This window comes from Pipistrellus hanaki (assembly GCF_964339955.1).
Source record: "Pipistrellus hanaki genome assembly, chromosome: 14".
In the NCBI taxonomy this organism is placed as follows: domain Eukaryota; kingdom Metazoa; phylum Chordata; class Mammalia; order Chiroptera; family Vespertilionidae; genus Pipistrellus; species Pipistrellus hanaki.
This window is the reverse complement of record NC_140516.1, coordinates 29,667,976-29,694,445: the sequence shown is the minus strand read 5'-3', so window position 1 is coordinate 29,694,445 and position 26,470 is coordinate 29,667,976. Positions and strand designations below refer to the sequence as shown.

At 42.0% G+C, this 26,470-nt stretch overlaps 1 protein-coding gene across 1 annotated transcript in view; it reads left to right on the top strand.

The window, feature by feature from the left end:
* The first annotated feature begins 1,343 nt into the window (after nucleotides 1-1,343).
* The window catches only part of ASAH2 (N-acylsphingosine amidohydrolase 2), a 58,537-nt gene continuing 33,410 nt past the window's right edge, over nucleotides 1,344-26,470 (top strand). Inside the window, exons 1-8 of the mRNA XM_084903337.1 lie at nucleotides 1,344-1,560; nucleotides 6,225-6,339; nucleotides 9,029-9,181; nucleotides 13,404-13,627; nucleotides 15,332-15,481; nucleotides 18,224-18,400; nucleotides 19,597-19,724; nucleotides 21,040-21,117. Of these exons, the coding sequence (XP_084759463.1) occupies nucleotides 9,034-9,181; nucleotides 13,404-13,627; nucleotides 15,332-15,481; nucleotides 18,224-18,400; nucleotides 19,597-19,724; nucleotides 21,040-21,117 (905 nt within the window). The 5' untranslated portion in view covers nucleotides 1,344-1,560; nucleotides 6,225-6,339; nucleotides 9,029-9,033. The remainder of the gene's footprint in view (nucleotides 1,561-6,224; nucleotides 6,340-9,028; nucleotides 9,182-13,403; nucleotides 13,628-15,331; nucleotides 15,482-18,223; nucleotides 18,401-19,596; nucleotides 19,725-21,039; nucleotides 21,118-26,470) is intronic.

Sequence of the window (26,470 nt, the reverse complement as noted above, 5' to 3'; positions counted from 1 at the left end):
CTTTTGTTCACACTGAGACTCAGTCCTGGCCTTCACATAGGGTACAGTGGCTATCCCAGTGGTTGGCAAACTCATTAGTCAACAGAGCCAAATATCAACAGTACAACGATTGAAATTTCTTTTGACAGCCAAACTTTTTAAACTTAAACTTCTTCTAATGCCACTTCTTCTAAATAGACTTGCCCAAGTCATGGTATTTTGTGGAAGAGCCACACTCAAGGGGCCAAAGAGCCACAGGGGGCTCGTGAGCCACCGTTTGCCGACCACAAAGCTATCCCCTTTGAGCGTGGGCATTTCAGATGCCACCTAACCCTTATCATCATCCCAAATCAAATGACATACCCAGGTTATCTCTTCAGGTGGATGCATATGAGCAAGAATGTTTTTCTTTTCCTCCTGCATCTTAATTGGATTGCCCTTGGGGATGAGGTGAACATATTGCAGCTTCAGAAAAGGTGAGAAATGCGTGCATTTGCTCTCCAGCATGGGGATGGTCTGGTCCTCTTCCCCTTCTGCTTTTTAGCTGGTTTAGCGAGGGATCCGCTGTGAATGATTGCAAGTCCACTTGCTCCAGGCACGGAAAAGAACAGTTCTCACCAAGCACTGCTCTGCTTCAGCGTGGTTCTGCCCAGTATGAGGAAGACAAATACTTTGATGTCAAGCTCCACTGAGGCCATCCTGTCCCCCCACTGGCCAGAGAGAACATCCAGTTAGGCTGGACTGTGATACAAGCATGTTGCTTCCTGCTTCTCTTGGTCCCTTCTTTTCCAAGTTCTATATCCATGGACAGTGCGGTACTTTCCCCGCAGGGCACAGTACAGGTGGGGGATGCCGAGCCTGAGATTTATGCAGAGGGGAAGCATTACATCAAACAGTATTGTCACCCTGTCCCTGAAATAACGATAAATGAAGGTGCAGCCTGCGTTCCCCCAATTTGCCTTCGTAATCTTGTATGGCAAACTGGTCAAATTTGTCACTGCCAAATGCAATACATTCTTATCTGTGGTTTTGGAAAAAGATAAATCATCAGAGAATAATCTCCAGATACTCTGCAAACGTCCTATAGCCCCACACTGTTCTCTATCTAACAGTAGAGAATTAAGGAAGTTGTGCAAATCCAATTTTTTTAATCCTCACTCAAGGTATTTTTATTGATGAGAGAGAGAGAGGTGAGAGAAATTGATCAATTGCCTCCTGTAGGGATTGGACCTGCAACCTAGGTATGTGCCCTGATCAGGCATTGAACTCTCAACATTTCATGTACTGGATGATGCTTCAGACAACTGAGCCACACTGGCCAGGGTTGTTAGTCTGCTTTTTTTTTTTTTTTTTTTTTTTTTTTTCCTTGTCTTTTTGCAATGAGGAAAAAAAGCCTCAATCTTCAGAATCCAAATTCCAGGCCTTCCTATAACCTCAACATCTCTCTTTATCATTTTGCCCCGTCATGTCGGAGGTAAGACTGGGATACATTTGGGGAGAGAAACTGAAGCCCTTGAGTAGCTGATCTCTCTTGTCCTCGGAGGAAAGCAGAACATAAGGATTGCTGGGAACCTGGACTTGGTGAGTCCCCAGGGGGAGAGGAGCCCTGGGGTGCTCCTCTGTCCGGTGCCATCTTCCTGTCTGCCCAGCCTGGCCAGCCCGGCCCCTGTGGAGGCCACCTCCCTGCCCTTGGGCTCCCACTACAATGAGGCGCGGCACCTCGTCACAGCCCCAGGCTCGGCATAGCACAGGGCAGAGGGTGTCACAAGAAACTCTCTCCGGCTTGGAACAGAAGGGGCTCTGTTCTTTTATCTGTTGTTTATTTGTGGTTTAAGATCAAGGTTCAACTGAGAGAAGCGAAAAGATGGTTCTATACATAGTCAACTGATGATGGCACTGCTTTGGGTTTCCAAGGAATTTTCCAGTCCACAAACCCGGGGGGTAAGCTCTCACCATGACAGCCCTGTGGTGTACGTACAACGCGTTTCTGTTTGGACCTAAGGAAAATGTAGTGTGCCAGACTGTCCATTACTTTATTTTTTTTTAAATAAATTTTTATTGTTCATATTATTACAAATGTTCCTACCACCCCTCCCATTGCTCTCCTTCACCAGGTTCCCATCCCACCCTCTGCCCTTTCCCCACCCCTCATTGTCCTCATCCATAGGTGCACAGTTTATGTTCAGTCTCTTCCCACATCCCCCTCTCCCCTTTCCCCCAAGAATCGTCAGTTCACTCCCCTTCCATACCTCTGATTCTATTATATTCAACAGTTAATATTGTTTATCAGATTTTTAAAAATTTCCTTAGTTTTTAGATTCACTTGTTGATAGTTACGTATTTGTTGTTCATAATTTTTATCTTTATTTACTTTCTCTTCCGAAAGAACCCCCTTCAGCAATTCATATAATTCTGGTTTGGTGGTGATGAACTCCTTTAGCTTTTTTTTTTTTTATTATTATTAGTGAAGCTCTTTATCTGACCTTCAATTCTGAGTGATAGCTTTGCTGGGTGATAGCTTTAGTGATTATCTTTGGCTGTAGGTTCTTACTATTCATCACCTTGAATATTTCTTGCCATTCCCATCTGGCCTGCATGGTTTCTGTTGAGAAATCAGCTGACAATCGTATAGGTGCTCTTTTATAGGTAACTACCTGCTTTGCTCTTGCTGCTTTTAATATTCTCTCTTTGTCTTTTGCTCTTGGAATTTTAATTATAATGTGTCTTTGTGTGGTCCTCTTTGGATTCCTTTTGTTTGGAGTTCTGTGCGCTTCCTGGACTTGTAAGTCTAATTCTTTCACCAGGTGGGGGAAGTTTTCTGTCACTATTTCTTTCAGTATGTTTTCGATATCTTGCTCTCTCTCATCTTCTGGGACCCCCATAATTCTGATGTTGGTTTGCTTGAAGTTGTCCCAGAGGTTTCTTACATTATCTTCAATTTTCTGGATTCTCTTGCCTTCTAGCTTCTGCGGAGGAGTGTCTTCTGGCTCTTTATGTTCCAAATCTTTGACTTGATTCTTGTGATCTTCCATTCTGTTTTTAGGACTCTATATAATATTTTTTATTTCAGACAATGTATTCTTTATTTCTTGTTGATCCCTTATCATTTCTTGTTGATTCCTTATTAATTCTAGTTGATCCCTTTTCATATCCTCATAGGTCTTATCCATCTTTTCTAGGAAATTCTTGAAAAACCTTATAAGAGTAGATTTGAACTCTATATCCAGTCGCTTTTTGTCCTCCATTTCTTTCGTTTGTGATCTATTTCGTATAGGCATTTTCGCAGCTTCCCTGATGGGGCAGAGTTTCAGGGTGGAGCCTACAGCCTTGGCTTCCGTCAGCCCCGCCCTATGCGGTTCCTGAGTCTCAGTACTCGCTGCAAGCACCTCTGAGAGAAAGGTGCCCTCGATTTTCGCCTGCTACCAAACAGTCTAGGCTCTCCCCCAATGAGCCCGGAACTGGGGTTCAGTTCAGTTGGAAGTGGGATTGGAGGTGGCGTTCAGAGCAGTCTGTAGCCCCAGTCTCCTTCCCGCCAAGGCAAACCTGCAGCACAGCCAACCATCCTTCTCTGCATGCAATGTGCACGCCTCCAGGACCTCCTTTCGCTGCTCCCCCAGGGTTCCGCCTTATAGCCCAGCTCCCTCTGTTTGAGCCTGGGTCCCCGGGGTCTGGCCTAGAACTGGGGTTCAGAGCAGTCGGAACTGGGGCCCAGCACAGTCGGAGCTTTTATCTCCTTCCCACTAGGGAACACCAGCCAGGCAATCAGCTGCCCCGCCCTTCCTCTCTGGCTCCAACTCAGTCCTCTCCGCACGTACCGCATGTCTCCGTACCTTAGGTTTTTACAGCTCCTCTGCGCTTCCTTCTGGTTTTCTCCTTGTTTCTCGTTGTAGAATTTCCAGTCAGTCGACTTTCCTGTAGTTCTGGGTAATGCCCATTTTCTATTTTAGTTGTGTTTTATTGAAATTGTTGTGTGCGGCTGCGGCTAGGTGTTTACCTGTGCAGCCATCTTGGATTCTCTGCCCATCGCTTTTAACCTCATGGATGTTCCGCCGCCCACTTCACTGAGGTTCAGCTAGGATGCGTTCTTAGTTGGAGGTAACAGAATCCACTCCCAACTGGCTTAAGAAGAGAGATTTGTGAGTGGCTAGAGAGAACATGCAGAGCCTCTGTGAAGGCAAAGACAGGGAAGGGAGGTTGAGCTTCTGGGAACAACTGCCCAGCGTGAACTGCGGAGCTGAGCTGCTAAGGGGTGGGCTAGTCTGTCACGGTCATGGTCATGGGGTGAGGAAACAACTGGGCTTCAGAAGCAGCCACCAGGCTGCCAGCAGAGTCCCGCTGCCCTGATCCCAAACAGTAACCCCGTGTCCCAGGCCTCGCCTCTCTTCCCAAGCAGCTCAGTTCTGAACCGGGGTCTCACACTAGGGTTTCTGAAAGGCAGAACCTCAAGCACATCTGGATCGTAGGCACAGGAGGGTCCCCCTTTGCGCCTGGCTGGGTTTAAAGAGAGTGGAGCATGAAGCTCTCTACAATGCCCTCCACCGTGCTTTTAGCCCTCTCTCTCCCGTCCACTGGCATATTACAGAACGAAGTTGTTTTCCATCTGTCCATCATCTATGCACCTCCATATCTATCCACTGATCAGTCTTGCACTTTGGGTATTTTATTTTTATTAGTTTTGAGATGTATCAAAAAGATAAGGATTTTTAAAAAAGTATAATAAAATCATTATTACACTAACATTTAAAGCAATAATCCCTTCATATCATCAAATATCTAGTTGGTGTTCAGATTTTCCCAATTGTCTCATAATTTTAAAAACAGTTTGTTTGAATCAAGTTCCAAATAATGATGGTTTAAAAAGTGCTTCCAACATGCAGCCGATTGATGTCTCTTCAGCCTTTTTTAATCTACAGCTTTCTTCTCCTTTCCTCTCCTCCTTGGTCCTTCTCCTCCCCGTGCCTACTCTCCCCTCCAGTCTCTCTTCTCCTCCTGTTTTCCTCCTCTCTCTCCTCCCTCCTCTTCCCCCTGCCCGCCCCCTTCTCCACTTTTCTGCTCTTTCCCTCTCCACTTCCACTGTGTTTGTTGAAGGACCTGGGTCTCTTGTCTTAGAAAGTCTCCCACGGTGTGGGTTTTGCTTCCTGTATGTCTGCATTATCCTCGGACGTAGTCCCCCCAGTCATTAGTGTTTCCCATAAAGAGGCACTTACAGCGAGGGGCTGGTTTTATTTGGGTTTAATCGGAATACTTGAGCTGTCTGTGTGCATCACTCAGAGGCCTGTCTCCTCTGGCGACATAAAGCAGCCAGCTGTGGGCGATCATGGCCTAGATCCTGCATTTCATTAGGGGCTCGCAAAAGGTTTAGATTCTAAGTCCATCGTTCCGGCCTCGTTTATTAGCTGGACTAAATGAGGGGCGGACCAAACTCTGCCAGGAATTAAGCAGCCACTGTCATCTTCAAAGTGCTTCCTGGACAGCTTGGGCTTACCTAGCCCAACAGGGGGCTCTGGCCTCCTTCTCACTCTCTTTGTCTCTGGTGGGCCACTGTTTAACTTCACGCTGTTAGATGGTTTGTATTCTCCAAGAGGAGGTGAACGTTTTATTTCCCCTTTACAAATGTGCTCCATGGCTAGTACAGAAAATACCAAGAGCCAAAAGGGGTGTGTGTGTGTGTGTGTGTGTGTGTGTTTGTGTGAAACCCATCCATAATCTTAACCACATATAATTACTAAAAATTAAAAATGCTCTTCTGTTCTGAAATCAGAGTAAATATTGCCCAGTGGGACCCATAGCCCACTCTAATGCCACCGGAATGTGGTTGAGGGACCAGTTGAGGAAAAAGCAGGTGTTTTTTCCTTCTTTCCCTCCCTCCCTCCCTCCCTCCCTCCCTTCCTCCCTCCCTCTTTCTCTCCCTCCCCCTCTCTCTCTCTTCCTCTCTCTCTTCCTCCCTCCTTTTCTTTCTTTCTTTCTTTCTTTCTTTCTTTCTTTCTTTCTTTCTTTCTTTCTTTCCTTTCTTTCTTTTTCTTTCTTTCTTTTCTTTCTGTTCCAGCTTGTACACATTGCATAGGACTGACCTTCAGCCCTGCAGGTCTTCTGTAATTCTACCTCAGTGTTAGGCTGTCCCAAGGGAGAGTGTCTGTAAGCCTTTTGTTATCAATACACTTTAATCTTATCCTTGTACCCAGCCCACAAAGTTATGATAATGAGAACTCTTTGGGAAATCACTGTGAAAAGTCTTTCCTCTGTAGGCATCAGAGAGTGCTGAGAAGTCTTAGCTGAGCAACGTGCAAGGGGAAGGAAACACGATTTTGGACCACCATTTGGTTTCCCTGATGCAGAAAGTCTTTTGAGGGGTTGGATAAGGTAAGAATGCCTCTGTTTTCTTGGAGAGGAGGGATGGATCTTGAGTCACCCATTGCCTCAGAGATCTTGATGAAAACCCAAACCTCCACCCCATTTTCTTAGCTTTGGAAACCCATTTTGCCATATTATTACTTTTTTCTTTCAGACCTCAGCACTATTTGTAAAGATGTGACAAGTGGCTTGCTGTTGTCTCATTAGAGCCTCATCATTGACCTTCTAGGATTATGCTAGATTAAGTGGGAACCATAAGGAAATGCATATTTTAGAAAAAATGTAATTCTTGGTCCATTTGCCTTCTGCAGCAAAACAGAGGGCTTTTGCTTTAATGTTTGAAATCAGATTTTAATTGTTATGAGAAATAAATAGTACTAATGGCTTACAAAAGGATTGTGATATGTTGGCAGTAATTCTGGCAACAAAGTAAGAGTGATGAAACACATCACTCAACTCCGAGTAAGAGGTGGGAACTCTAAGGTTAAATGAAGTGCTTCTGTTGACTTGTGCAAAAGGCGGGTAGTGATAATCAGTCAACAGAGAAAAACTAGTGTAAAAAGAAAAGTATGATTTTGTTGTTTGTTACACCGGCTCCTACCACGTGACTATATCTCTTATATATACCATTTGCCTGTAGATGATCCGGGGTTGGGAGGCCCACTTGGCAGTCATCCATTTTTTATTGCCCTTTTTTTGTACACAAGTTGTCTCAGCTAACAGAAAGGCTTACAGAAACCAAAGATTAGAGCAAGAACTAGGTGTACTGGGTTTGAAGTTTGCTACTGAAACAATAGCTAATGACTAATAAGCCTCTTTGGATGATCAAAGTTCCAGAGGCAAAGCTTAGATGTGTTTCCTCACTTCTAGGGGCCTGTCTGTGAAACCTGGGACCCAGACGCAGAACTAATTTGTTCCGCCTTAAATTTAAAGTTGTTCCTACTGCTGGTCTGGAAGGTGGTCATGGTGGTGCCATATGGAGAGGAAAGTCTACCAATAACCAGGAAATGTAGAAAGATGTTTCCGTCTCTTTGTCCATTCCCAGTTCAGCCCTTCCTCTGAAGTGTTTGCTTGCTGGTTGATTTTTAACCTTTAGTCCAGGGGTTGCAAAACAAAATGACTACAAAGACCAGGTAGTAATTTAGATGTATAGGAACCATGAGGTAGGAGCTCTGGCAGGTTGGAGAAAGCACACACCATCTAAAAAGCACAGCACCTACTAAGTTTTGAAACTTTTGGCAAATGGGAATGCTGGCTCAGCGTTGCCACGTTTTATGGAGTATTTTGAAAGAAATTTGAAGTTTCAGATTTGCAAATGTGGACTCTATAGAAAAATCGTGAGACTTAATCTTTTATCTTGTCAATTAAGTCAAATTGAAACCAAAAATTGTCTGGGCTGTACTAAACACAATTTTTTGTTGCCAATTTACAACTCTTGGGGATAGCAGCATCTTTGCCATATATTACTATTTCTGAGGGCAGGGGGGTAAGGGGAAGTGAGCAAGTCTTGGGATTCCAGTCCCATCTCACTGCTCAGGCTTCCCAAAGTACGGTTAATAAAGTGGGCTAGCAAGTCCCTTCCTGTGATCCCAATAGTCCTTTAATGGTAGTCTCATATAAACGCCCTTCAAGGACCTTGAGAAACACAGAGTTTTGCCAATTTGGAACCCAGTGATGAATGTAAACATTTTGAGCACTTGCTACATTCCATGGAACCAACAAATTATCACTTGCATTATCTCCTCTTATTTTGCTGGGAACTCTGTGAAATAGATACTAAAATTAAAACCATCATATTCCTATTTACAGATGGAGAAACTGAGGCTCAGTGTCTGGGATTTCCCAAGTTCAGTTGCAGTAAGTGGCAGAAATGAGATTTGAATTCTGGAGTCAGACTCCAGAATCCAATTTTTTTAATGACCATTATTATACTTTCTCCTGTTATATGACTTTTTAAGCTTCTATAGTTCCTCTGTATAATGATGAATTCTTCTCCTAAAATATGCTAAGGAATTTGTAAGGATGTTCTCCACTTCTGTAGAACACAGGGGCATTTGTATTTTTATCCTCTTCATCTGCAACAGGGTTTGCAAAATGTGTGGAGATCCTTATCACCAAAGAGGAACATTTTATTCACACCTGGCTTGAGACCAGAGATGCCAACCCCCCTTTACAGGCCATTTTCTTATCGGGTAGATGAGAAAGTCAGAGCATGGGGTTTGGAAGCCTATGGTATGGACGTCACCTCCAGGTGGACAAGATCATTTTACTTAGTCTCTGATCACACCCCTCAGCAAGCCCTCTCCCATGCACAAACAACGTGGGTGGTCCATCATCCCGCAGACAGAAGTGCTCCAACCTAGACCCAGAAATAGCATCATCACCATAAAGGAAAGCAGCAGTGATGTAGCCGAGGAAGGCAAATAGGTTTTCACTTAGTTGCCAATGCCAAAGGATGGGTGGTGGATGCCAGGATGAGTACTGTGCCCACCTGAACTTGTTGAAGAGTGCTGTAATCGATTGGTCTTGTCTGCTATGGGCTTGGGATATGGAACTACTAGGGTGAATGTGCTCTTTAGTCTGTTCCTATGAAAGAGCTAAGACGTCTCAGATTGAAGCATATTATGCATTTTAATTTATGATTCTGTCTTTTTCTGTCTCTTCCTTATTTCTTCTTCCATCTCTGCTGCTTTCTTAGGAAAAATGGCCAAGCGCACCTTCTCTACATTAGAGACGTTCCTGATCGTCCTTCTCGTGATGATGACTGCTATCACGGTGGCCCTTCTCAGCCTCTTGTTTATCACCAGTGGGACCATTGAAAACCCCAAAGGCAAGTGTCATGGGCCCTCTTGTATGCTGTGCCTACACCTGCAGAAAATTTCTTGATTACTGTGGACACTAAGGCAGGAAATAGTGTCTGTTGATAATGCTGATAATGGAGGCAAAAGGAGAAGAAAGATTCACTAAGTATCAATTAGTCTTTTAAAAGCCTTGAAGAAGAGAGTGTTGAATTCACATCTTCAGGAGGGTCAAGGAAGCTCTGTAAATGAGCTCGAGTGTGGAGGGGACCAGGATGGGGTAGCTGCAGTTTTGGTGAAGAGGGTCCACAGCCCCTCCTGAGAGCCAGCTGATTGTTGTTAGGATCAACATGGACTCAATTCTCCAGAGTTTCAAGAGAAGCTAGAAATTTGGGTGTTTAGACATATCTTAATTGCTTTTCAGCTCCATAAATTAATTTAGTTTTTAAAAACTATCTAGGCTCTATTTAGAGGCAATAATAGGTCCATGAGTCTTTATAAAGTAACCTCTAGATCAGTGGTTGACAAACTACGGCTTGCAAGCCACATGCGGCACATGAGCTGTGGTTTGCTGCTGTTGACTAATGAGTTTGCTGACCACTGACCCAGAGATTCCAATAATTAAAAGCTGTTGTTGTTCCTTGTGATTAAGCCCCTATCCCAGTGGTCGGCAAACTCACTAGTATTAGTCAACAGAGCGGCAAACCACAGCTCTAGGTCATGTTATACCTGTTAAAGGAATAGAGAAGACAGTGGGGTGTGAATGCTCTGACCAAAGTAAAGGGAGGGCTGGACTCAGGCCAAATGGAGAAGATGAATGTCTGAACCCCAGTTTTCCCTTTGGTGGCCTTTTTTCTTTCCCAGTGTATTCTCCACCATGTCCCCGTGCTTTGAATTTCCTGCAAACACAGAGGATCAGAAATCCTCTGTGCCAGGAGTGGGCAGAGCGGATCCTGGGCTGTTAAAAATGAAAGGCTCTGTAGGCTTATTTAATTTTAGGTCTTAAAATGAGACTCAGGGAGCCCAGGGTAGTATGCTCAGTGGTTAGAGTGTGGGCCCACAGACGGAAGGGTTCAGGGTTCAATTTCAGTCAAGGGCATGTATCTGGGTTGCAGGTTCCATCCCTGGCCCTGGTGAGGGTATGAGCAGAAGGCATCCAATAGATATGTCTCTCTCACGTAGATCTCTCTCTCTCTCTCTCACCTTTCATCTCTCCCTCCCTTCCTCCCCCCCTCCCCTTTCCTTCTCTCTTCCTTTCACCCTCTCTATAAATCAATGGGGAAAATATCCTTGGGCGAGGATTAACAAAACAAAAGAGAGAGAGAGAGAGAGAGAGAGAGAGAGAGAGAGAGAGAGAGAGAGAGAGAGAGAGATAATTACAGCAACTATTCCCATAGTGGAAGTTGCTGTTTATTGAAGGGCTTCTTTGTAGCAAGCACTGTAATCAGGAGCTACATCAGTTTCTTATTTAATTCTAATAAGGTTCCTATGAAGGTAGATGCCAGTCTTAGTATCATTTTATAGATGTGAAAGCTGAGACTTTGAGATCTCAAAGAGTTTGCCCTTGGCTATGTAAGTTTTGCTTTGGTTGGCACCACATCCTTATGTCAGTATCAATAAAGCAATAGCAAAGCTTCCTGCTTCCTTTCTGGCAATACTAGATGTCCAGTAGAGAATGTGGCCTAACTCCCTTTGGAATGTGGTTGAAAGCTCATCAGATTCTTAGTTGGAAGATCTGGTTTGGTCACATGATTAATCATATGCTCTCTGAAATCTTGGTTAAGTCACTCTCTTGGTTTTAATATTCCTATATGTAAAGTGAGGAGATTGGACCAGGTGATCTCTAAGTGTTGTTTTTTTTGTTTGTTTTTTTGTTTTGTTTTCTGAGGTCCAGAAGTCTAGGATTCCATAATGAGTTAGTTGCTATCTCTCGCCTAAGTACTTCCTGAGCACTAATGCCTTCTGACACTGACCTCTGCTGCCATGGTCATCCCTGGCTGTTGTCCAGGTTGAAAACAAACAAGTAAAATGTAGATGTAAAATGTCTAAATATAGAAATAAAACAAAAACCTAAAAGGCAGTCACTGCTCTATATTTTTAAAATACATTAACATATTTATTGTTCAAAATAACCCTTGTAAGCAGGCTATTATTATTATTATCTCTGTTGTACATATGAGAAAAATTGGGGTGGATAGCTTAAGTAATTTGTTTAGGCATTAATTGGTAAAGTCGGTTTTCAAATCCAGATTTCTGGCACCTGTCCTTTTATTCTCAACTAGTGGCCTGGTGCATGAAATTCCTGCAGGGGGTGGATTGTCCCTCCAATCTGGAACCCCTTGGGGGATGTCCAACTGCCGGTTTAGGGGATTGGGCCTAAACCAGCAGTCAGACATTCCTCTTGCAATCCAGGACCACTATGCTCTTAACCACTCACCTGCCTGCCTGCCTGATCACCCCTAACTGCCTGTCCCCGCTGGCCTGATCACCCTCAACTGCACCCCCACCAGCCTGCTTGCCCCCAATTGGTCCCTCCAATTTCCCCCCTCCCCCCATCAGCCTGCTTGCCCACAATTGGCCCCTCCTGATGACCTAAACACATCCAACTGTCCTTCCCTTTTGGTCTGATTGCCCCAAACCACCTCTGCCTCGGCCCTGGCACCATGGCTTTGTCCTAAAATATGTCTGGAAGGTCTCTTGGTCTAATTAGCATATTACCCTTTTATTAGTATAGAATAGAGACCTGCATGATCTCTATTCTACTAATAAAAGGGTAATATGCTAATTAGACCTGGTGCATGGGTGGGGACTGGCTTGACTTCCCTGAAAGGGGTGCTGGCTGGTCTTCCCTAAAGGGAATCCTTGGGGGTCAGGACTAGCCTGGGTGAGAGGCTGGGGAGGTTTTCAGGCTGGCCATTCCCCCACCGGGGTGGGGTGAGGTCCTTGCTGGGGGGCATGGCAGCCTGGATGAGGGGTTGAGGGGGGAAGCTGGTCACTTCCCCATCGGGGTAAGGGTCCCCAGCTGGGGTGTGTGACCAGACTGGGCAAGGGGCTGAGGGCAATTTGGGGGTGGTTTGCAGGCCAGCCAAGCCACTGGCTTTGTCTGGAATATCTCCAAAAGGTTTCCTGGTCTAATTAGCATAATACTCTTTTATTAGTATAGATGCTATTCTGCCTCCCTGGTATTTATATGTATATGTGAAATACTTATTGATAAGAAATATAGTGTGTACTTATGTGTATATGGTGACATGAGAATCATTAGCATAAGATAAAACTATGTCAACATATATGATGTAGGTTGCATTAAGAATATGTCTTTAGCCCTGGCCGTTGTGGCTCAGTGGGTTGGGCATGGTACCATGCACGGAAAAAGGTTGCTGGTTGGATTCCCAGCAACATTGTAGGCTCAATCCAGGGTAGGGGGCGTGCATGAGGCAGTTGATTGATGTTTCGCTCTTACATTGATGTTTCTCTCCCTCTCCCTTCCTCTCTCTCTAAAAAACAATAAAAAATTATATATAATTTTTACATATATACTTAAGAATAAGTCTTTAAAAAAAAGAATAAAAGTCTTGAGAAGGCTGAGGAAGATCAAAGCAGGATAGAGACAGCTGGGGTGGCATCCTGGAGATGAGTGTGATGAAAATGAATCAATTCTGTAGTTGGAAGTGGAGACTGGTTGGTGAAGAAGAAAGGAATGAGGACTCTGGATGGAGAGAATGACAAGAACAAATCCCAAGAGGCTGTGTTTAGTAGGTTGTGTGCCAGGAACCTGGCACATAATTTGTTTGGCTGGAGTAGAAGTGCATGGCGAGTGAGTGAAGGGTAATGAGTTTGGAAAGGAATGGCTTGTGAGGAGAAGCTGAAGGAGATTTGATGGAGACCTTGATTGTTTCGTTGAAACATGTGCAGTAAAGAAAAAGATCATTCTTAGGAATGATATAAAACAAGTTCCTGAGATGTTTTCCACCATGTATCACACACATAAACAATATACAAAGATTTTTTTCTCAGGAACCTGAACTTATATGTTCTAACTGATGCTGACACATAAGTGATCTAAGTTATCTGAATTGCTGTTTCTTAAATATCTTACTCTATTTTTATTTTTTAACATTTTATATATTTATTTATTTAATTGAATTTATTGGTTGACATTGGTTAATGAAATTATATAGGTTTCAGCTATAGAATTCTACAATACGTCATCTGTATGGTGTGTTTACCAGCCCGATTCAAGTCTCAAATATTTTATTCTATTTTTGGATTTAGGTTTTCCATCCACTGAGAGCCCTCAGACCACCCAAAGCCCCACAGCTACCCAGGGCTCCACACTCACACAAGGCCCCACAGTGACTACTACCCAGGGCTCCACACTCACCCAGGCGTCCCCAGTGACTACTACCCCAGAGCCTCCTCTATTTCAGAACTTCAGTGGCTACCACATAGGTGTTGGGCGAGCTGACTGCACAGGACAAGTAGCGGATATCAATATGGTAGGTAAATCGTGGGCTCCTCAAAGAGACTGTGAAATAAAGTCTTATTATTTTGAATCCTGCATTTATTCCTGGTTGTTATAGCATCATCTTGCTTTTCTCTTGACTTCACTGCTGTGTAACACTATGAGTATTGTCCTATAGGGAAGAGGGGTTCATTTATTCAACCACAGCTCCCTTGTCAAGACAGTTGGCCACTTTTTATGAAATGGCAGGGCTAGGAAACTCAAATGAGAGGATGAGCAGGTACTGTAAGTGACTGAAGCAGGTCAGTGTAAGATGTTCAACATCTAGTGATCCTCAGTTTGGGGACAGTAGGAAGCTGTGGGCATGGTGGTGCATCTAGGAAGTGCACAGCTTCAGCTCATTGTTGCCATGTAAGCATGTGGACTTAGGGTTGCTACATCTGACAGTTTTTTCCAAGAGAAGGCAGAAACATCTCTGGATTGAAGATCTGAGGGTTTAAATAGGTCACTTGGAAAATGTAAGCAACTCTAGTTAGTTAAAACTGGAAACCTAGCATGAGCCAACAGTGCATTAGCCAAGTAAAACCCTTCCATGTGTTAGGTGTGGTCTGTTGGCTATTAGCATGCAGCTTCTTCGCTCTGATGGTGGTAACACTGTTGATATCAATCCTTCCCTAGGAAACCAGAGCATGAGGTTGTCTGATGGGATTGTCTCCTGTCTACCCAAGAATCTTTAGCTTTAAGGAGTTACAGTTGACCCTTGGACAATGAGGGGGTTAGGTACCTGAACAAAATGCAGATCAAAACATTATTTTTGATCCACGGTTGGTAATGTAAAAATACTAATTTTTCAATCCTTGGTTGGTTGACTCCAAGGATTTGAAACCTGTGGATCTGAAGGGCTGACTATATTTATTAAAAAAAGTCATACATAAGTGGATATGCACAGTTTAAACTTGCGTTGTTTAAGGGTAAACTGTATTCTTTGCTGTCCTGATAACTGACTCTTGAATTGATCTAACCCTAAATAAACACCCATATGAGGGTAAAGCAAGCAGTAGAGGGAGCATTCTGAAGACCTATGTGGACTTTTAAGGGTGGGTTTTATGGCATGGTGAGAGAAGGGGCAGATGTCTTTGATCTGACTTGGCTTAGGGAGGGACAACATACGACAAGCCAGGATTGAGTACTTAACCATAAAGAAACCATTTTCCTCAGGTTGAAAACAAAACAAGACGAAACATACACATTAGCAACTCAAGGGAGGGATCCTTCAATTTCAGGATGTTTCCCCTCCGTGTGCATGGTGGGAGAGGAACTACTTCCTTGTGTAGTACCTTAGACTGGCAAGAGGAAAGGTCTTGTTTCAAAAAACAGAGAAGCCCTGAAAGCTCTCCAGGACAGTAATAAAATTCTGGGCTACACCAGCTCCTTCCTCACCCGTAGGGCAATGAATAGCTTCTGTCAAGCTTATTGCTACTTTGCCTTTACTTATTTCTATACAGAAGAGTAAAGACTCTTTTATGTTGTTAGCTTTATTATTGAAAACACATGTATTATCTCACTAGGAGCTTTCACTTTCAGTGACCTGTGGATTTTTTATTTGCCTTTCCTAAGTAGTCTTTTCCTCCGTGGCTGAGCCTGCTTTCTGTTGGGGTTGGGGTGGGCGAGATGAAATAGAGCGCCTATGATTCTCTCTCCCCCTGTAGATGGGCTCTGATGGTCTTTCCCCCTTTAGATGGGCTACAGCAAAAGTGGCCAGAATGCACGGGGCCTCCTCACCAGGTTGTACAGTCGTGCTTTCGTCATGGCAGAGCCTGATGGGTCCAATCGAATGGCATTTGTGAGCATCGACATAGGCATGGTATCCCAACGATTGAGGCTGGAGGTAAGTGATTGATGTGAGGAAGAAATGACTTGATGTTAAAATAAACTCAGTAGCTAAGACCTCCTAGTTTTTCATCCAGTAAGTTTCTACTACCTGCAACATTATAGGCTCTTGACAATCCAGGAGACAAGAGTGATCTGAATTTTCCCATTCTGAATTATCTTGGTCAAGATTTGCTTTTAGTTTTGCTGGTGGAGCATCATCATTATAGATTGCTAAAGTTGTTTGAAAGTTTATTACATTCCAGGGGGCCTGCACATACATTCTCTCATTTAATCTTCCTTGATAGAAGTCTGAGAGTGTCAATTAATCAATAATCCTTCCTTCAAGTTTCTAGATAACTGAAAATAGATCAAAATAACCTGATGAGAATTAAAAATACAACACTGAAATTAGGTTGGCCATAGATTGCTGAAACACATAATCAGAATAATATAATAAATTCCCATGTTTGTGTGATAGGCAGACATGGGAATTTATTATATTATTCTGATTATGTGTTTCTTGGGGTTTCTAGCTTAGGGTATCTTGAAATCAAGATATTGGCAAGGACTGCAATCATCTGAAGGCTGGAGTGGGGCTGGAAGATCTACTTCCAAGAATATTTACTCATGTGGCTGTTGGCAGAAGGCCTCACTTGCTCATTGTCCATATCTTCTTGGCAGAGCCGCTGGCTTTCCTCAGAGCGAGTAATTCAAGGGAAAGAGCAGGGAAGAAGCCACAGTGCCTTTCCTAACCTAGACACCATCACTTCCACCCTCTTCTATTCATTGGAAGCAAGTCGCTAAGTCCATTTCACACGCAGTGATAGTAAAGTTAAATTTCACTTCTTGAAGGCAAGAGTATCATATAATTTGTGGGTATACAATATTTTAAAACTACCACATGGAGATTCAGGAAATGAAAATTAGGGGGAAATTTTGCAAAGTGGAAGTGACACTTGAATGTGCAGAATTTTAAAAGGTTTACATGAGTGAGAGCTGAGAAATGCAGGGAACGGCATGAACACAGGGGAGGAATAGAGACTCTAGAAACAACGCTTAGTTAGTTCTATTAGGACACATGTAGGCATGTAATTGGAGATGTGCCTGGAATGTGTGTTCATAATTATAGAGGTCCTGGGATGCCAGGATGTTTTTAATTCTGTAAGAATGAGGATTCTTAGAAAACTTTTGAATGGAAAGGTGATGCAATCACAATTTTGCATTATAGTGATTACTCAGATGGTGAATTTGAGGTGGATTGGAATAGACTAGAAATAGAGGAGAAGACAAATGGGCAGATTCTTTAAATTAATTTCAAGGTTCTATTGGTGAGGGTCCAGTTGGGAAAACAGTAATCACATTAGATATTTCAAACAGGGGGGATTTAATACAGTGGAGTTTTACAATGGAAGGCTGAAAGAACTATAAAGGTAATGTATTTTTCATAAAGAAGCCACAATAATACTTAACTCTAGGTTGCCATGGATTAAAGCACAAACAGAAATAGGTACTCAGCAACATCATTAGTTTTCTTCCTGTTTTTTTTTTTCTTTTTTTTTTATGTGTATGCACCATACAAAGATCCTAATCATGCATTTGGATGTTCATTAATTAATTAACGAAATGAACAGTTACTGAGTTTCTTTGTTATTAATCACATATTTCTATACAAAGAGTTATATGGAAGACTCAGTTTAAAGCAGAAATAATCATATATCATTGTTCAGGACTTTTGTGGGTCAGGAAAACCAAAGAGACTTAGATGGGTGATTCTGATTTAAGAGTTATTATAGAAGTCATGTGTTATCACTTCTGTGTCATGAGGTTGAACTCATGGCAGCTGTTTGAAGGCTTAACTATGGCTTACATAAGGTTACTTACCCATGTGGCTAGCAAGTTAGTGCTGACCAGATGGTTCCTTTCCACAAGGACCTCTCCATGGGATTGTTGGGGTGTCACTGGTCATAGAGTTGGCTTCCCCCAGATCAATAAGTAATAGTTGGTGCCAGGGAATATTGAGTTCTTCATTTTGGGAAGTGAGGCAGTAGAGTAAAGAGGACTTTGCACTGTCTGTTCACTGCTCCCACAGTGCTCTTCACCCAGGTGTTGCTCTCTTCATTTAAGGCTCCAATGAAGGGGAACCTCTTTGGAAAGATCATTCCTCATGAACACCCATCACGCTCTTTTTCCCATTTTGCTTCATAACATTCATCACTGTATTATCTTTCTCGTTAGAATAAAAACTTCTTCAGAGTTTTTCCTAGTGCTTAGAATGGAGCCTGAATATTAATGGTCTGTGTGAAAAGATGAATGGGGAAGAGAACTGACTCTATAGTTAGACTTGGATCTGGATTCAGGCTCCGCTACTTATTAGATCAAATTATTTAATTTCTGCACACTTCAATGTTATCAGCTAAAAGACAGGGTTAAAAATACATACCTCTTGAAGTTATTATGATTTTTAAATGCCATAATGTATGTGATACCTAGCATTGTGTGCTTGCACATAGCAAGAATCTATGAAATGTTAGCTATTGCGATGACTGTTGTTATTATTGCTATGATGATGTACTGAAGCTGTATATACCTTTATAAACTATTTGTGCACTGTAGATATACCATGATGATATATAGAGTGAAGGGCCACTGGACAGACAGCGAAGTCATTGGTATGGATCAGTGATTGCGCTAATCAGAGCCTTTCTTATGCTAAGCTCCTATGATATCTCACTTCTTCTCTTTTCTTTCTTTCTTGAAGGTCCTGAACAGACTCAAGAGTAAATATGGCTCCCTGTACAGGAGAGACAATGTGATCCTGAGTGGCACTCACACGCACTCGGGTCCAGCCGGCTATTTCCAGTATACCGTGTTTGTAATTGCCAGCGAAGGATTTAGCAATCGAACTTTTGATTACATGGTCACTGGCATCGTGAAGGTAGACAGCTGTTCTTCCCCATTGCTCAGTGTGCTATGCAGACAGTCCCTATAGAATCTTCGTCTGAGCACAGGCCTCCCTTCCCTCTTCATGACCCCACCCCCACCCTCCCACCCCCATAACTCTGGTCCCGAGCTGTGGGCTGGTAGACTGAGGCACTTATTGGGAGAAGAGGACTCTATGGCATAACTTTACATAGTCATCTAGAGACAGAACACAGTTTGTATGTGATAGGACCCCCCATGGTCTGTTCCTGCACAAAGTCACACGAAAAGACACCAACCCATCAAGGAACCAACATTACAAATAATTCCATCCTTTCCTTGTATTTCCCGAAGAGCATAAAGGGAAATCTAATTGGTAAATTTCTCAAGTCCTCTACAACAGCTTTAGACTGACTTGGTGCTCCTACCAGTACCCCCACCTTCCTCCCAACATGGTTTGGGTACATTTTGGTAGTCCTCCCTTTCCTGTCTTCCAGTTTATTATTTTCTCGCACAGGGTCCTTGATGTTTTATTCTTTATTCCTTTGCCTTTCAGGTTTAGTCTCTCTCTACTTTGTCTTGTAAAGCCACCCCTCCGTACCCCCAAACCCAGGGACCCAGTTGGCAAAGGCAGACATTGCTTTGTAACACTGTTTTTCAAACGGTGGCTAGCAATCTACAAATGGCTTCATGAAATCAATTTCATGGGTTGCCATAAACATAAAAAATAAAACTAAAATTAAAAAATTGGAAGACACCATAGTGCTTCAAATACATTGTGAACTTTATTTTAGAATATATATGCTGACGTGTATTAAGTTATGATGGAAACTGTATTGCTTACTGTGCTTCACAAATTTTGAAAAACTGTGAGAAAGTGGTGGGATAGAGAGGGTGGGGAGGGTGGAAATACCTACCTGTTGTAGGAGTGGAGTTTCCCATTTGGGCCATCTGAACTGGCAGACGTGCTGACTCGCCAGGCAGTGCTGATGGGCCCTGTGCTTCTTCACATGGAGCTCTCTCTCTCTCAACCCTGAAGGCCAGTCTGTTTACCAAAGGACACCAGCCCGTGTGGTTCTCCAGCTCTCATCTGTAGTGGGAGCAGGTTGGAGACCAAGGAAAGGGTCAAGAGGTCTCTTCTGTTTATATGGACTAAGTCATTATCCTCAATAGGATTTCTAATCTGACAACTCTTTTTTTTTAAACACACAGAGCATTGAGATAGCACACACAAATATGAAACCAGGAAAGATCTTTATGAATAAAGGAATTGTGGATGGTACGCAGATCAACCGAAGCCCCACTTCTTACCTTCAAAACCCACTGGCAGAGAGATTAAGGTGAGGAGGATCATTATCACAGTGAAATTATGTGTTCCTTTAGGAAACGGAGACAATCTAAAACAGGGTTGTGCCCTCACTGGTTTGGCTCAGTGGATAGAGGTCCCAGGTTTGATTCCGGTCAAGGGCATGTACATTGGTTATGGGCACATCCCCAGTCGGAGGTGTGCAGGAGGCAGCTGATCCATGTTTCTTTCTCATCAATGTTTCTAACTCTCTATCCCTCTCCCTTTGTCTCTGTAAAAAAAAAAAAAAAAAAAAAAAAAAAAGAAAAGAAAAAGAAAAAAAAATCAATTGATTTTGAACAGTTTTCTTTAAAAAACAATTAAAAAAATAAAACAAGGTTGTTTACTTGATGAATATAATGGGATCCTAAGAAAGTATCAGAGGTAAAATAATTGAAAAAGCATGTTTATAATCTAAGACAAGCAGAAATAAAAAGTAAACATAGAAAATACTCAGCAACCTGTCTTCCTACTTGGAGGGCTGTGAGAATCAGTGTGAATATCTGAAGGCCTCCTGCCTGTGGAATCTGTCTCATCTGGGTGACCTTTAGGATCTACGGTGATGACGATAGCTGATTTACTTATCTTTATTTATTGGCTCACAGTTTCTTGGTTTGTTCAATGGAGATAAAAATGTGCATAACAAGTATCTGTTAAATTAATGAGTAGCTCTTTTTATTATGTTATTCAGAAGAAATCATGTTAGTCCAAGAGAATGTGGCAAGAGAAAGGAGATAATTGAATGAAAACACTGAAAGGACAAGAAATAAAATGAGAATAAATGAATGGCACAATTAAGGGAGATGATTCGTTTGTCTTTTTAAGTGATGAGTCAGGTTTGCAGCAAAGAGCGTTCTTGGCTACTATGGCAATGTAAAAGAATACCTCAGTCAATCTGACCACTTGACATTTTACATTTGTCTGCGATAGACAAAGAGCGAAAGGACATGAAAACATTTTAAGTCACAGGTCCTGAATGCTTTTGATTCTGCATATTTCCTGCTAATGGGTTCCCAGTAGAAATTTCAAAGAGAAAAATCCTTTTTTTGGGTAAGAAATATGTTATGTAATCGTGTGTCTATTCCATAAACGTCTATATTTCACCTCCAGCTAGCCAACCAAATGCCCCTAGCACCGGTCACAGTTGCAAGCCATTTCTTCAGCTGAGGACTGAGGTCCTGTGTGCAGGCTCGGAACTGCGGCATGTCCGGGAGCCTGGCTTCCTGAGAGGCATGCTGGGTTTTGTTTGTCCTGCTGGGTGCCCAGGTTCTCACACGAAGCTGACTACATCTCTTTGTTTTGGTGCCCAGGTATTCTTCGAATGTAGACAAGGAAATGCTAGTCTTGAAAATGGTAGATTTGAATGGAGACGACTTGGGCGTTATCAGGTACTCTGTTTACTTTTTTTCCTTTCTGTGTGAATAACCTTCCTTCATTACAAGGGTCGGGTGGGGGAAGAGACTGGAATAGTGGAAGCAGGGGCTGAGAGTAAGTTGAATGGTTAAAAATTCAGACTCGGGAATCAGACACATTGAAATGCAGCGTGGACCCCTTGACAGGGTTCTCAGCCTCTCACCTGCGACACAGGGCTAATAAAAGATGCTATAAATGGGGGATCTGGGTGAAGAAGTTGAACCCAGCATCTGGCATTTGATATAAAGACTCAGTAAATGTGAGTGCTTAGGACTCTATCAAGACCTTATAGGGGGACACTTGTAATACTGTCAACAATAAAAATATATTTAAATAAAAAATAAAGATCTTATATGTGAAACTTCTATGATGGTAGGTAATTATCTCTTGGTAAATGAAAAAAACAAACAAACAAACACACAAAAAAACAAAAAACAAACAAAAAAACAAAACACAGAAACCCCCAATCTGACCAACTAGGAAAATAAATATGGATTCGAGGTTATTTATCTGTTTTCCTGAAAGGATCAAGGGAAGTCTAATGTAGGGCAATGGGAATTAGTGAAGAAAGCAGAACTGAGGCCACCGAAAGGAAGCAGATGATGTGAAATTACAGCATGGCACTGATTTTAGTACCTTTTTTAATAAACAAGGAAATGTGGAGATTTTTTTCTTGAAAAATAAGGCATTACATTCATAGGTGATTTTGCTCACAGATATTGGACTGACTCAGGCTGGGTGACAGTGCCAGACACCTTGACGTGTAAACTTCCAAATGATGCGGAAATGCCTAAGAAAGTGTATGCTTGCCCTTGGGTTCACTCTGGACTCTCATCCTTCGTATCGCTGCTACTTAGGACAAGTTATGTAACTGCTCTGTGTCTCAGTTTTCTTATGTGTAAAATTGAGGAGTAAAGGAAGTTCTTAAAAATGTTGATAATAAGTGTTAGTAAAGGTGGTGAGGTTCTGCCAGGTAGAATTAGGAAATACTTAAGTGAAAGGTTCTATGTGAGTAAAATGAAAAAGAAATTAAAAGTAAGAAGGGGTGAAGATAAACATTTAGACTATGACTCACAGTCATAGTTGGTAGAAAATAGCATGTTCAGGTTTTAGGTATAGGCTTTAAGACATGGGTTCAAATCCCTACCCTGCCACTTACTAACCCTGTGGCCTGGAGAAAGGAACTCAATTACTTTACCTCAACTATTCTATTTGAAAACAGGAGTAATAATAACTCACAGAGTTGTTTGACGATTAAATGAGATAAGGCATGCAATGTTCTAGTTTTGTGCCTGATACAGACTAAAGTTCAATGATCTAAGTTAAGAGGTAAGAAATAGAATAATATTTTTAAAAATATTTTAATATTTAATAATAAGACTCAATTGTTGGCATTTCAGAGTTCTTAGAATTTATAGCATTGGAGTTAGTTCTTTGGGTTTATAGTGAGGACACTAAAAGCTCCCTGATAAGATAAACTTTATTACATGGGCTGATGTAATAGGACTCATCCCTTACAATAAATTTATCTACTGATTAGTTGTTACCTAGCATTTAACTCAATAGGCTTTCTAAATGTCAGGTATACTTGGTGTATGTGATGTTGAATGAGTCATAGTCCCTATCTTCAAAGGTCTTGTAGGCTAGTTGGGTCATTGGGACCTGAAGCAGAAATAGCCTTCCATTGTTTTTATAGCCACCATATGTTATCCTTGATGAAATTGCTCCTCCAGTTACCTCTTGTTGCATAGTGAAAGTTGCTCTTTGATTACATTGAAAGTGATCCAAAACAGAGTCAAATTGGGCTGCCAAGCAACTCAGCCAGCACATGTAGGTGCCTGCTGTTAGAATCTAAAGTATGAGAAAGTTGGAAGCATAGAACCTCAGGTTTTCAGAGAGCAGAGATAATCTAGTTCAAAATTCAGCTAAGGTCTAGAAAGGTATGTTCTTCACAATGTTGAAGTTCATAATTTATTCCTTCCTACTTTCATTTTTGTTTCTGTTTCTTTGTTCAACAAGTTTGCACTAGGCACCTACTGTGTGCCATGCAACACTTCCTACTCCTTGGAATGAGACATTTCCTGGTCTTGAAATCAGAAATCCAGACACCTTGGAATTACCTTGGAATCACATATTTGTATTCTGTGCCCTTTGAGCAAACCCCTCAAACGCTGTGAGATTCAGTTTCTATACTTATCAAATATAGATTTAGCATCTTCTCTCTACACAGAGACTATTCATGTATTCATTCATTCAATATTGTGAAATATATGTGTCATTAGCTGAACTACTATTATAGATACACTCATGAGCAAAAATCGATGTAGTTGCTACCTTTTCAGGACTTACAGTCTACTGGTACAGACAAAAGGTATTCAAATAGTCATACAAATACATATGTAATTATAATTGGGTTAAATGCTAAGAAAGGAAGGCTTATAGAGCTATCTTAAATTTGACATGGTTGGGGAGACTGGGAAAGGCTTCCCTGAGGAAGTGACAATAGAGCTGAAAACTGAAGGAAGGGGAGAAATTAACCGGCAAAATGGGGAATGGAAAAAAAAACTTTCAACACAAATGGACAAGAATGTGCAAAAGTCCTGTGGCCCATTTGAGGAACTGATAAAAGGTCTGCATGGCTAAAGTGCAAAGGGTATTGTGAGATAAAGTTAGTGATAGAGATTAGATACCATGATAAAAGTTTTGGTCTTTATAATCGAGAGGAATGGGAAATCATTAAAGTGTTTTAAGCTGGGGTTGGGAGTTGAGGAGTCATGAAATGTTGAAAGAGTGATGATTGCTTGAAGAAGGAAATAGAGTTATGTGCACGAAACTATTCCACAGACTGTTAGGTCCTCTACAAATCCAAGGCCACTATTTGCTCCAGTTGATCTAAAGGAAATACTTTTATATTTTTGGCTGAAACTGCCTTATGCAAAAACAGTCAATGGTTGTTTTCCAGCCGTGGAGAACATGTTTGGAATGTTTGGAATTCGGAGTTAAAATGTGGGGCTGTGTGGCATTTACAGAATACACTTTGAGAGCATTTGGCATGCCATGGCTTCTCTTCCTCGGAGCTGTAAGGAAGGTCTGAGCAGGTGTCTGAGTAATTGCTCCATTGCCTTCTGTTTTATACACTGAAACTCCTTTCATTTTTACAGAAAGTGTCATTTAAAGGGTCCCTTTAGCCGAAACTGGTTTGGCTCAGTGGATAGAGCGTCGGTCTGTGGACTGAAAGGTCCCGGATTCGATTCCAGTCAAGGGCATTTACATGGGTTGCGGGCATATCTCCAGTAGGGGGGTGTGCAGGAGGCACCTGGTTGATGTTTCTCTCTCATCGACGTTTCTAGCTCTCTATCCCTCTCCCTTTCTCTGTGGAAAATCAATAAAATATATATATTTTTAAAAAGATTGTTAAAAAATAAATAACTAAAGGGGCCCTTTAAAGGCACATTTTAAAAAACAACAGGGACAGTGATTTGTGTAACCTATATGAATAATTTTTGTACCCTCTTAGAAAAATCCAATTTATGAAATTACACTAATTTGTTTGAATGACAGTGGCTTATAGACATCACTCATGGTGTGTGTGTATAAACCTTCTCTACCAACCAAGACTATGGCTTCTCCAATGATAATGCCCCACTGTCTATTCCCTACGGCTCTCTATTCTACCCTTATTCTGCCTCAGACTACTTAACCCCACTCAGAGAGCAAATGGAGAAACTTGAGGGACTGCCTTTCACTAACCATTCTTGATCTCTTCTCCTTTCTCCATTTCATCTTGTCTTTAAACCTCTCCATTACCAGTAACTGGTTTGTGAATCCCTGGTCTCCAGTCACACCCCTCACCAAACTTCTCTTTCCTGTTCTGCCCCTTCTATGCTGTTGTGGAATTTCCTGCGTCTTCCTGCTCCACCTTTCCTATCAGTCTGTCTGTCTTGTTCTCTCCAGGAGAGCATACATAGGCCCTGGCTGTGAGCTTTCATTCGATGTCTGAGCTATCCTCCTTCAAAGTGAAGGTGCTTAGTAAGGGCTTATTGATAACAAGAGCTGACTGATAACAGACAAATCATGCTTGTTAACTTAATTAGTCCCAAGTTTAGAAACCAGAGCCATAAAAACCAGTTGTCATAACTAGTAAAAGACGCTGGACTTACCTGATTGTTGGATTTCTGGAAAATTCTTAATCCAAAGAGATTTAGAATGTTCTTATTTTTTTCCTCCAAGTTTTTCCCCCTGGTATAAAAATAATATGTACTCAGCAGTGAAAAATATAAGACAGTAGAAAGAAAAATTAACTCAGTTATCCTTCATCAAGTCAACCACATTAATATGCAGGTACATTTTCTTCTGCCCTGTTCCTACATGGAGCATAGTATAAGGAATCAGCATGACTGAAAGGTAATTCTGTACACGTGGATGCTTACTTGGTTTCTCTCACTCTGGGCACTAGGAGCTTTAAAATACTGTGAAAAATATTAATGATATTATCTCCATGTACTGAGACTATCAAGTGGGTTTTTTAAAATAGTGATTCTATATATAAAAATGAGTTTTTTATCTAAAAGTCTATGCAGTCTTATGTTAAGATAGCTAACTCATTTCTCTCTGCAGGTTAGAATTTTCCATGTATATTTTGCTGTTGTTTTCTTTCTTTGTTCTTACATTTAGATGTGTCTCTTATAAATAGCATATGCCTTTTTTTTCCTTCTCTATCTTTGTCTTTTAATGAATGAGTTTGATCTCAGGAATTATGATTATTATTTGTCTTTATTTTCTGTATCTTTTCACTTTGTGCCATTTGCCTCACTTTTTCATGCTTTTCCGCCTAATATATTACCTTTTTAGGATTGATAGGTCTTTTCAAAAAAAGCTTTAAATGGTAGCTTGTGGTTTCCAAAGATGGTCACAATGACTGTCATCTCAGATCCTATATAATCAAAGGGTAATATGCAAATTGATCAGACAGCATAACACCAGTTGCTATGACATGCACTGACCACCAGGGGGCAGAGGCTCAATGCAGGAGCTGCCCTCTGGTGGATCAGTGCGCTCCCACAAGCTGGGCTGATGGCTGGCGAGCACAGTGGCAGTGGCGGGTGTCCCACCACCACAGCATTGCTAAGACAGTTGGATATGCTCTGAGGGACCCTCCCCCTCCCTCCCACTCAGTGAACGCATGTCATGCACCGGGCCTCTAGTAGTCCATATAAAATGGCTGTGACATTTAACAAAAGGTGAAGGTGATTTCTCTGGTCCTTGTAAGTTGCCTGGAGCTGGGAATGCTTTCCTGAATAGAAGATGACAGATTAACAGGTGCCAGGG